Source organism: Cajanus cajan, chromosome 6, assembly GCF_000230855.2.
Source record: "Cajanus cajan strain Asha chromosome 6, NIPB_CcT2T_4, whole genome shotgun sequence".
Classification (NCBI taxonomy): Eukaryota; Viridiplantae; Streptophyta; class Magnoliopsida; order Fabales; family Fabaceae; genus Cajanus; species Cajanus cajan.
The window spans coordinates 50,632,541-50,645,356 of record NC_138522.1 but is presented as its reverse complement, the minus strand read 5'-3'; the positions used below and the strand labels follow the sequence as shown (position 1 = coordinate 50,645,356).

Here is a 12,816-nt window from a genome sequence, read left to right as displayed (position 1 = left end):
CCAACTCACCAAATTTCCTTTCTACCACAAATTTAACTCTATATTCCTCCTAATCATTCCTATAATAATTAAATAAGAATTATTATATATTTCCTTGCTTCAAATATATTAAATATATTTGTTTGTTTTCATTCAATATTTTTCTTTACTAAATATTAGAAGAATATTTGAAGAAAACAAGATCAAAGCACCACGTGATCAACACCCAATTTAAGAATAACAAAAAACAAAATTAGCATGATTGAAGGAAAAATGCTCAGATTATTACTATACACCCAAAACCCTCACTATTATATATATTTCACAAACAATAACATATGAGACTATAAATCATGCTCCCATGGAGTTACCTAATTTGATATGGGTATATAATTCCTAATCGAACTCCCTAATTTTGATGCCGCTACTCCAGGCTTTTAAAGGTCCTCTTCTGTGTTAAGCCTGTTCCTTGAGCAGAAGCAAAAAGTGATTTTTTTTTTTGTTTTCCTCGTTGACTTTACTTGAATCTCTTGCCATGCACCATGGTTGACCGCAGAGAACGAAGTAACAGACGACAGGGAGGGATTGGTTCTCGAGCTTTCCTCCATTTACGTGTTATTATCAGCACCATTATCACCTGCATTCCTTCTTTTTAAATTAAGATTGGTGCAAAGCTCATTCATATTTTAAATTAAGCATAGTACTAATAACAATACATTCTCTAACAAAATTGTGATAATGTTGAATACATGATATTGTGAGTGAAGTTCATTAAATAAGAAATGAGATCTTTAAAGTTTTGTAATTTTTAATAAATTTTAATAAATAATAAAGAATGCATTCAAGAATGTGTTATAATGTTGTTAACATTTCTCTAGATGCTATAAAAAGAATTCTCTTAGATTAATATAAGGACGTACAGTATTTTACTAATATGGATACCTTTTGCGCTTGCTCTTCAAGACAGTAGAAGTTGAAGGATTGCTATGCCAATTCCTCTTCCTTTGATTGATGAACCAATTATTGATCTGCTTTAACTGCAAACCAGTTTCCTGCACCAACCGTGCCTTATCCTCCTCCTGAAAAAACATGTCATAGTTTTTTTTTGCTAGGCAAAATGAAATATATTAAAAGTGAGTACAAGGGGTACTCCAACCCATATACAGTTAACTTAATAAAGATTAAGACATGCATCAGGTTCCCTTAACCAACAAGAGAACGGATAGTAAAAATTAAGATCTTTAGCTTTCAGCCACTTCCAAGAGCGTAGTTTTATCAATTCGACCAGATCATTTGAGAAAACATGTCATAGTTAAAGGTGAGCAAAAACATTAATCAATTTTAAGACAGCATTTAATATTAATTTGAAAAGATCACTGATAAAAATCTCCTGGAGTAGCTTCAATTTAGAACCTCTAAAGTCTAAACCACATATTATGGTCATTTGGTCAATGGTCAATGGTCAATAGTTCGAACATGCGGACTAAGTGCATGAACAAATGTGTAAAATACTTGTACTTATTCCTTCGCTTTGAATTGTAGAACAAATACTTTAAGGATATGGATTCGTTCAATTTTATTTTATGTATTTCGAAAAGGGTTTTCTCAAAAAACGTAGTAAAGTGAATAGTGAGTTTTTACCGTAGGGTAAGGCCACTTGGAATGTGATTGCCACCAAGCTTTAAGGACAGAGGTGGTGTCACCGGGAAGTTTCCCAGCTCGTCTCTTGCGTAAAATTTCCTCTCTTATGTCCACAATTTTCTCTTTATAACCCTACGTAATAATTATATAAAAAATAAAATTGAAAGTCAATCACGTGGGAAGAGATTCAAAATGATGGGACTCGAAGGCAGACTTTGAAAGCTATTAACATTTAATCCCCTACCTGTTTCAATTCGTGCTTTAACTCGTGCCTTACACGTTCCATGAGGGACCTCTCGTTCTCTGTGGGAACCAGAGGACCGAATCCCATGCTATCAGGACCATCCAAACCACCATCAAACGGATTAGCATCACTGTCTACTTGATCATCTTCATCATCAGACATTGTTGCTCCCGTACCTTCCCCGGGTGAAACTCCTGTTAAATCTCATCACTTTAGTACTCCTCCAATTACAAAATAGACTCGTGCTTTTGCTCTTTATCTCTGCTCAAAAAGTTAGCTAATCTAACCAAAAGGTTTATCACTACGTAACGTGCCAAATATATGGACTGCACTTTAAAGTATTCAACACTTTCTTATAACACATAAATTGTCATCATTCAATCTGAGACACTGAGTGCGAGTTTGGTATATTCTCACTATTTGGTTATATATGTTTCAATTTTAATAAAGTTAAGCCAAGATTTGAAAGTTTCCCAAATCCAGACCCAGCAAAAAATTTTACCCCTGTAGCCATGTTCCTTTCGGTCCATCAACCATTAAGGACTTGCATATCATTTATTATTACACTGATAGTTGAACTTGTAAAAAAATTTGAACTTGAAGTTACAACTCACGGAAGGTAAAAATCCCTGATTTCGAGAACTTAAGTGGAGTACCCTGAATCTGAATTAATTTACAGAAACTACTGTCACAAGTTCCCAACCCGAGACCGTATGGTGAACCACAAACATACAGCAGCAGCAGCACAAGTTGCGTCTATTTTCCTATAAAATATTTGAGATTTCTTTCCATTTAAATTTTGGTATTTGCAGTTTTCTAAAAACTGGTGGTAAACAACTAAAATATTTTGTTTATGTGAGTAAATTAAATTAGAGGTTGGTTCACTGATAGCAGGAACATAAGTGATTTCCATTTTAGTTTATGATGGAAGCAACCTTTATTTTTATGTTGAGATGTAACCATCACCTAAAAGAGTAAGGTTGTACCTGTTAGACTTTGTAAGGATTGCTCGATCTCCCAACACGCCATTACTGCTTCCATTGCATGAACCCGGACATGCTGTTGGAGTTGTTCTTTGAAAGAACACAGCAACAAAACATAGTGCGACTGCAACATGAATCAACAAAACACCAAAATTATAAGTTTAAGCAAAATCATGCCAAATAGGGTCTACCCCAGCTTGAAATAAGCACGAAATAAACAAATATATAATCAAGATCCAAAAGACACGAGAGGAGAGTGTAAAAGTAAAAGCATCCGAGGCAGAAGAAGAAAAAGAGAAAGTCCTTCCCACGCTTAACATTTTGAAATGTCAAATTGGGAATAAAATTAGCTGAAAAAAGTCAAATTCCTTCCAATCTATTTAACTTGAATTAATAAGCATCATTCTACATCTGACTTTAATTTCATTCTCCGAGAAAGCAAGGAAGGAAGGAACCACGTCTGTTTCGGTTTCTGTCATGAACACTTGATTGAATTGAAAAAGCAACGGAAAAAGTGAAAGTCCTAAATTACAGCCACAGAGAGAGGGGGAAATAATAGCAAAAGAATAATTAAATAATAATAGTAATTAATGAGGGGAAGAAAAAAAAGATGGAATTAAGAAAATAGTACCAAGAAGTGATCGAGTTCCTTATCGTCTCCAACGATGGGCTGTCGAAAGGCAGAGTACTTGGCGACAACATTCTGGGACTGAGCGAGCTGAGCGTCGATCCTTGGCAACTGGTCAACAGGCGTGGCGATCCGTAAGCACGCCACGTGTGCAGAGAGAAGCTGTTCGTAGAGAGGGTGCGCTAGAATCTCGGCCTTGTGCCTGGCATTCTGCCACTCGACCGCCTCTCCCTTCAACTCGACGGCGCCGGAGACGTCGTCGATGACCTCGCTCTGGTTGCGGTGGAGCCATTGGGCGGAGTCTGCACTGTGGAGGTTGAGGAAGTTGGTGGCGTTGTTGGAGGCGTCGACGTTGGTGTCGGAGTTGTTATTGTTGTTGTGGGTGTAGTGCGTGCGGAGAAGGGCGTTGTTGAGCCAATTGGGCGCAGGGTGGTGAGGATCGGAGGGAGGTTTGGAGTTAGGGTCGGAGAGCAAGGAGGTGTCTTGCTCTGTGAAATGGTGAAGTGGAAGGTCTTGGGGGTTGTGGTACGCCATGACTCTCTCTGTCTTTGTGTTTCTAAAGCTATAACTATAAGTATTGTTCGTTCATGGCTACCACTTACAAGGGTGTTGGTGTTGGTGTTGGTGTTGGTGTTGGTGTTGTGTGTTACTACTTACTACTTACTACCAACGTTGTATTAATGGTTACACCTTACAACACAAGGCGGTTTTCAGTATTTCTCACACTGGTTTTCCGGTCATTACTTACTAATTCGGGAAACTGCTTTTTCAGTGTGCCCCCCCTTCTTTATTTTTTTTATTATTTTCCTTCTCCCTCTTCATACATTTTATACACCTATTCCTCTTCACTTGGTTAAACCCATTTCAACCCTTTCTTTATATTCACATCATGCTCCGGACCCAATAAATTATTCTTTATTCAATTTCATTTTCATATTATTCTTCTTCTAAAATTTATTCATTCTTAACTAATTACTTATTGCAAGGCTAAAATACTTGTTCTATTATTATTTCACAAAACTTATCTAATTGTCAAAATTACAAATGCATTCTAGTAAAATTAGAAATTAAATGAATATATATATATATATAAGAGGAAGAAAGATGGAAAAAAAATTGTGTCCATAAAATATTAAATATTTTTTTCCCTTTCTGAAAGTACCTGTATATAATAATATAATAAGTAGTATGATCCCGCCTTTGCCCCAGTATCAAACGGTTACCTTACCTATATCTCTTGGTACCCATGAACTCCAAGTCAACCATTAATTAATGACTTTTTATAATTTTTAAAGAAAAGATAGCCGAAGGATTCCTTAGACCTTAATCCAATATTTTAATAGTGACTCGACAAATTCAATACCCTCTCTAAATTGTAGCGGGTTAAATAACTTGAACTTCAACGACATAAATAATCGAATGAATCGTTAACGAGGTGATGAGTTAACTCATATTAATATATTGTTATATTTTCTTTATATTTTTTTATTGAATATATTTCTTTATATACCTTCACCTTTTGTTTACATAAAATAAAGAAAGAACAAAGAAAGCAAAGAGGTAGCATATGAAAGTGACCTCGATTTTTTTCCCTTTTTTTCAGTAAAGTGCATGTAAATGTTTTTTTTTTTCTTTCTGAAGTGTACTAGCAATAAACTATTAAGCATTTATTATTATTATTATTATTATTATTATTATTATTATTATTATTATTATTATTATTATATATACACACACTTTTTTATTAGCTGAAATTTATATAAATTTTACTAGTTTGAAAAAATGAGACTTACTAAATGAGTAATAACACTTATTTAATCAGTAAAGCTTACATGAATTTTACACGATAAAAAATAGCGTATTAAAAAGAAGAAGAAAATATAAAAGAACTTATTATTAGTATTTCTCTTCTTTTTTTTTAGGATTATTAGTATTTCTCTTTTTCTTTAATTTTAGGGTATTTTCTTTATTAAATTATTCAATTCTACGCGCCATTACTAGAGTCATAAATGGTACTTGGATTAAGTTACATATTTTAATGAAGTTATTTGAATTCTTTTTTTAAGAAAAGTTATTTGATTGATTTTTAATATAGAGCATTCATCTATATAATATTAAAACTAAAGTTTTAAATTTAATTGGTATGTCTTTTGGTTTGTACTAGAGATATCCTTCAGCTGATGGTTAAACACTACTCCTCGTTTGTGTATATAAATAATAACTTATTCAACCTTCTTTTTTTGTATTAGACTTATTCAACCTTTTCCTATCAGTATTTGTAACCACACAATAATAATTTCAGATTCTCTATCTAGCGATAATAGTCATGGCTGATCGTTTATATAAGACTTACAAAATTGTCTGGATAAGATCATTATGTACTACGTTGTAATTGGTTCCCTTAGAAAACGAAAGCTTTCTTTGGACCCTTATATTTATTATTCTCAACTAATGCTAATTAAATTGTATATTTTAAATTTCTCTTACCTTTTTTTTTCTCTTACATTGTTACAAATATAATATATAATATGTACTGACCGTACTGTGTAACCGAGCTCCAAGCTCGGCACCACAATGCAAGCTGACCTCGGAACGCGCGCCGCGTGACATCAGCTTGGTATGTAGGTGAATCATAATTGATCCCCGAGGATCTCGCCCCAGACGAGATACGTTATCTAATCATGTTACACTTCATCTTAGGCCCAAGGCCCAAAGCAACCCTAAATTACACCAAGGAACGTGCATTACATATACAAGACTACTACTCATACAAACCCTAACTTGAGCATCGGAGTCACTTTTGCAGGTACCACCCCCATCTTGGAGCACCAGCGTACCCGTGAAGGAGGCTCACCGATCTTACCTGGCGGATTAGCTCTACAGCAGATTTCCGGTAAGAACATTTGGCGCCCACCGTGAGGCCGATCGAGACAGCCCTTATCGGCCACCTGTATGGTTTTCACCAGAAGCCATAGCAGACGAGTAACAAACGACGCTGAACACTCAATCACCATGGACAGCGACGCTGCAACCTTGAGAAGACTGATCGACCAAGTCGAACAGATGCGACAGCAGCATGACACTGACATGCGCAACATGCGCGCCAAGCACGAAGCCGACCTAGCGGCAATGCGGACAGCTAATGAGGCAGACCTCGCAGCGTTACGTGAAGAAAACGAGCGCATTCGCGCCCAACTCCCTCGACGCCCCTCTGATTGCCCTCCTCACGGAAGCAACATCCATGAAAACGAGGCACACTCGGCCTCTCAATCCCGGGCTACGACCAGGGCACCGACTTCACAACCCGCCACGCACCGATCTCATGCATCGATGCACAAGTCGGGCCCAAATGTCAGCAGAGCACCCACACGTGCCACAGAAGGCCACGAAACCTTCCGCCGACATCTTTTTGTGGACGGCATCATGGAGACCCCACTCCCCCGTGGATGGAAGCCTCTCCATCTCGACCGCTATGACGGCACGACGGACCCCGATGAGCACATTGACCTGTACACGACCCAGGTAAACCTCTACACTAACAGTGATGCTATCCTGTGTAGGGTTTTTCCTACCTCGCTCAAAGGAGCCGCGCTCCACTGGTACACCTAGTTACCCGCCGAGTCCATCGACAGCTTCAGCACCTTAATCCGGCGGTTTACGGCACAATACGCCACCAGCCGACCTCACCACACAACCTCTACTGCTTTGGCCAACCTCAGGCAGAATGATCACGAACCTCTGCGAACCTTCATGGAGCGCTTCTCCAGCTTCTCGGTGAGGATCCGGAACTTAAACCCCAAAGTCGCCCTGCACTCCATGCTCATGGCCCTCAAAGCTGGCCCCTTTGTCGACAGCCTCTGTCGAGACCCCCCCTGCGACATGGACGAGCTCCGCGCCCGCGCGGCGGGATACATCTAGATGGAGGAGCACTCCGCCTTCCGCGACCAGATTCGGGGGAAAGCCCCAGCAAAATCGGAACAAGGGCATAAGGATAAAATCAAAGTCAACAACGACAGCCAATTCAAGAAGTCGACTAAGGCAAACAGACGGGGGAGATACGACTTCTACACTCCCCTAAACGCGCTTAGGGTACACATCCTAGAGGAAGCCAGCAGCAACAATCTGCTCGCCCTCCCACCGCCGGGTCACACTCCCAACAGCGCCGACAAGTCTAAGCACTGCTAGTACCACAGGAACCATGGTCACACCACGGAAGAATGTCGCACACTCCGGGATCGCATCGAGGAGCTCATTCAAGCGGCCATCTCGGCCAATATATCCAGTGACAACAGGGTAATAGAGGCGGCTATGGAGGTCGAGGACGCGGCAGAGGTCAAGGTTCAGGAGCTCGCACTGAGTCACACCCGGGCTCCCAGCAAAATGCTGGCGGCGCAATACAAGCCGAAACAAGCCAAGAGACAAAGTCGGCCCCCTTACGGGGAGTAATCATCACAATAGCAGGTGGCTTTGCTGGAGGAGGCACCAGCAGCTCGGCCCGAAGAAGACACCTGTGGAGCATCAACTGCGTCCACTCTACCACCCCAGCCCTCCACCAAAGCTCACCGTCGATCTCCTTCTCCGACGAAGACTACGCCGGCGTCAGCCCTAACCAAGATGACCCCATGGTCATCGTTGTGGAAATAGCCAACTGGAAAGTGCAGAAAACACTCATTGACCAGGGAAGCTCGGCCGACGTCCTGTACTGGCCTACGTTCCTCAAGCTAGACGTTCCCCACTCTCTCATTCAACCTCACATGGAGCCCCTCGACGGCTTCGCCGGAGAGCGAGTTCACACTCTGGGGTACGTAGACTTGCTGACGACTTTCAGAACGCCACCGGATACAAGGCGGGTCATGGTCCGGTACCTCCTCGTGCAAGCCAACACTTCCTACAACATCATCATCGGGAGGCCAACCTTGAATCAACTCGGGGCAGTAGTGTCCACCCCACACCTCACCATGAAATTCCCGGGCAAGGACGGTAAAATCATCTCCGTCAAAGCTAATCAGAAAACAGCTCGGCAATGCTACGCCGAAAGCCTGAAGATCCTCGTCGAGCAAGCAAAGCGAGGGGAATCCCCCCACCATAGCTCCTTAAGTTTTCAAGTCTTCTTTATCTTTCAGTATGAACAAATTTGTGCACTCTTTTCCCGCCTCAGCCTTTGACTGAGAGGGTTTTTAACGAGGCACATAGACACCATAAATAATATTACTCATTTCGCTCATCTCATATTCTTAATTTCCTATTTATCTAAAGGACGAAAATGAACTCTAAGTGCGCAAATGCCTAAACCCGAGGTCGAACACGAACCTCGACGCTCTCGTTAAAGGTTGAGTTCGAACCTTAATTAAATAACCTATCTCAAATTTGAGGTCGAGTCCGAACCTCGACATTCCGAGGTCGAATACAAACCTCGACGCTCTCGTTGAAGGTCAAATTTGAACCTTAATTAAATAACCTATCTCAAATTCGAGGTCGAGTCCGAACCTCGACATTCCAAGGTCAAATACGAACCCCGACGCTCTTGTTAAAGGTCGAGTTCGCACCTTACTTAAATAACCTATCTCAAATTTGAGGTCGAGTCCGAACCTCGACATTCCGAGGTCGAATACGAACCTCGATGCTCTCATTAAAGGTCGAGTTCGAACCTTAATTAAACAACCTATCTCAAATTTGAGGTCGAGTCCGAACCTCGACATTCCGAGGTCGAATACGAACCTCGACGCTCTCGTTGAAGGTCGAGTTCGAACCATAATTAAATAACCTATCTCAAATTTGAGGTCGAGTCCGAACCTCGACTTTCCGAGGTCGAACACGAACCTCGACGCTCTCGTTAAAGGTCGAGTTCAAACCTTAATTAAATAACCTATCTCAAATTTGAGGTCGAGTCCGAACCTCGACTTTTCGAGGTCGAATACGAACCTCGACGCTCTCGTTGAAGGTCGAGTTCAAACCTTAATTAAATAACCTATCTCAAATTTGAGGTCGAGTCCGAACCTCGACTTTCTGAGGTCGAATACGAACCTCGACGCTCTCGTTGAAGGCCGAGTTCAAACCTTAATTAAATAACCTATCTCAAAATCGAGGTCGAGTTCGAACCTCGACATTCCGAGGTCGAATACGAACCCCGACGCTCTTGTTAAAGGTCGAGTTCGCACCTTACTTAAATAACCTATCTCAAATTTGAGGTCGAGTCCGAACCTCGACATTCCGAGGTCGAATACGAACCCCGATGCTCTCGTTAAAGGTCGAGTTCGAACCTTAATTAAATAACCTATCTCAAATTTGAGGTCGAGTCCGAACCTCGACATTCCGAGGTCGAATACGAACCTCGACGCTCTCGTTGAAGGTCGAGTTCGAACCTTAATTAAATAACCTATCTCAAATTCGAGGTCGAGTCCGAACCTCGACATTCCGAGGTCGAATACGAACCCCAACGCTCTTGTTAAAGGTCGAGTTCGCACCTTACTTAAATAACCTATCTCAAATTTGAGGTCGAGTCCGAACCTCGACATTCCGAGGTCGAATACGAACCCCGATGTTCTCGTTAAAGGTCAAGTTCGAATCTTAATCAAATAGTCAATTTCAAATTTGATGACGAGTCCGAACCTCGACATTTTGAGGTCGAATACGAACCTCGACGCCCTCGTTAAAGGTCAAGTTCGAGCCCTAATTAAAATAACCTGTTCTGAGGTCGAGTCTGAACCTCGACTTTCCGAGAAGGAATACGAGCCTCGACGAGTCCGAACCTCGTCATCTACGAACCTCAAGTACGCAAAATCCGAGGTCAAGTCCGAACCTCGATGTTCACACCTAAGGGCAAGTCCGAACTTTAACACGCCTGCTTAGGGTCGAGTTCGAACCTCGATGAGACACGCACCACTCTAAATCTAAGGTTGAGTCCGAACCTTAACCAAACCAATTTGCTTATATCCGAGGTCGAATACGAACCTCGACACTTCCGTTAAAGGCCGAGTATGAGCCGCATACCTGAGGTCGAATTCTTACCTTGGAAAAATACACATGACCCTAAACTTAACGTCGAATACGAACCTCGACACTTCCGTTAAAGGCCGAGTATGAGCCGCATACCTGAGGTCGAATTCTTACCTTGGCAAAATACACATGACCCTAAACTTAAGGTCGAATAAGAACTGCTTATCCAAGGTCGAGTTCGAACCCTCACAACATAACAAGAATACAAGGTCAAATTCGAACCTTAGCATAATTTACTCTACTTCGATTTAAGGTCAAATCCGAACCTCGGCACTGATAACTTAAAAGGTCGAATTCAAACCTCAGCACTAGTAAATAAAGATCGAAGTCGAACCTTCATGAAAAATTCACCTAACGAAAAACTGAGGTCGACAACTTATCTCAACATGGGCAACTCAAAGCAAAGTACCGCCACATATAAAAGCGTAGAACAAACACCAAACGTGTCCAAAAACGCGCAAAGCAGCAAAAATCAAACGCAAAACACATAAGGGCAACAAAAAATATATACATATACGGGCAAAGTTCCCAGAGTCCAACACTTGAGTTCAAATCAGAAAATTAAAGCAAATTAAACTAAGCTATCACAAAATTGACCTACGCAGAGGCGTTCTCGGTGGAGCTGTCCTCGACGTCGTCTTCCTTGACAAGCTTCCCAAAGCGGATGACTTTCTCCACATGCATGGAGGAAAAATCAAACCCGGGAGCGAGGAGCCGTGCCTGGCGAGCGGCCTTCTAAAAGCCCCTTTTATGCTCCACCACCACGGAGCGCTCAACCTCCGCGAGCCTCCCCTCCACGGCCACTTTCTCCGCCGTCAGTTCCGCCAGCTCCACCCTCAAGGAGGCGATCTCGTCTTCCCGGCAACCAAGAACGACCTCGTTGCGAAGGCGCTCCTCAGCTGCTGCCGCCAACTCCCCTTTGAGGGAGGTCACAACATCTTCTAGAGCCCGCACCTGGCCACGAGAAGACGTTACCTCATCTTCTAAGGAGCGAGCACTGCCTCGAGAGAAGGCGACGAGCTCCTGCAGCTCCCCCACCTGAGAGGCATAAGTCTCGTTAGACCGCAAGGCGATCTCGAGAGACTTCTGCGCCCTCGCAAGGTCGCCCCGTGTAGATCGGAGCTCGGCCTCCCGCCGCTTCGCCTCATCAAGGGCAGCGCTGAGAACCTTGTTCTCCTCCCTCAGAATCTTATTCGCATCCTTCCAAGGTTGAAGCCGGCCCCTCAACTTGGCCAGCTCCTCTTGCTGCTTGGCCAAGTCCTCCTACTGCTGGGCCCACCTCGGTTTCCAGTGGCCTAGGATGCCCATAGTCCTTTGCAGCAGGACCTGAGCATCATCGACACTATCCTCAAGGCCGACCTCCTCTATCAGCCCCTGGTCCTCGGAGCTCAAAGAACCTTGAGGGAAGAACTTCTCAACGGTCACCCCCGAGCTCCACAGCGAGTCCATGTCAGCCGACACTCACGTGGTCCAGCCGCACTTTTGAAAGGCCCTTCCCGAAGCAATGGGCCAAGTATCGGCTCCGGGAAGCCCCTGTGACGAGCCCGAAGGCGGCGCCGAGGCTGCAGCAGTGAACAGGGGAACCTCACAACTCGGGCCCCCTCCGCGAGCCTCAACAGAGGCGAAAATCGGCGTCCCCTGCTCGGCATCCAGGGAGTCCACAATGGGAACCTTCGACCTCGCCTGCGAAAACCAACCCCATGTCAGAAAATAAACAAGGTGACATACGGGGAATCACAAAAATAAGTAAACACTGCTTACCCCAGCAGCATGGGAGGCCCGCTCGGTGGCTGGGGCCACTTCTTCGACGGCGGGAGCGACTGGCCCAGCGCCGGAGGTCGCCATCCCGGAAGCATTTCCTGCCTGCGAAAAACGACCACAAATCAAAAGACAAGAAAGCATAATAAAAGGCAACGAAAACGAAAAGCCGAAGAAACAATACTCACCACCTCGACAACTCGAGCAACTTGCTCAGCCGCCCGTACTCCTACCTCAATGACGGCCACCCCGGCCTACAAGAAAACCCATATCACCACAATAAACCAAGCAAAGTCTAACACAGAAGAAACGTATAAGGAAGTACGACACTCACATCGGCGACCTGCGTGGTAGGCTCAGCAGCCTGGGCCGCCTCCCCAGTCCCCACTGGGGGAGCCTCTTTAGACGGTGGACTCTCAGTGAGATCCACCGCATCAGCATCAGCGGCCTTGGAGGTCACCTCCTTGGTACCTGGAGGGACGGAGGTTCCCCCGACCTCTTTTCCCCCCCCTCTTTCTCTTCCGGCTAACCTTCAGGGGGGCAACATCCTCCTCCGGAGGCTCGGGAACCTCGAGCTCAGTAACGTT

The 12,816-nt window shown here is 43.5% G+C and overlaps 1 protein-coding gene across 3 annotated transcripts; it reads right to left on the bottom strand.

Annotated features, from left to right (window-relative positions):
• Window positions 1–209: 209 nt before the first annotated feature.
• On the bottom strand, window positions 210–4,322 carry LOC109793914 (homeobox protein knotted-1-like 3). Of its 3 annotated transcripts, none has more exons than XM_020353381.3 (6): window positions 3,479–4,322; window positions 2,851–2,971; window positions 1,865–2,058; window positions 1,621–1,752; window positions 922–1,058; window positions 210–627 (listed from the first exon to the last, which is right to left on the bottom strand). In XM_020353381.3, the coding sequence occupies exons 1-6, from the start codon at window positions 4,007–4,009 to the stop codon at window positions 588–590; spliced, it is 1,155 nt and encodes a 384-aa protein (XP_020208970.1). In that variant the 5' UTR covers window positions 4,010–4,322; the 3' UTR covers window positions 210–587. The 3 variants fall into 3 exon arrangements, with proteins under 3 accessions (XP_020208970.1, XP_020208971.1, XP_020208973.1); XM_020353382.2 differs by having other exon boundaries at window positions 210–624; XM_020353384.2 differs by having other exon boundaries at window positions 210–616; window positions 3,479–4,321.
• Window positions 4,323–12,816: the final 8,494 nt, after the last annotated feature.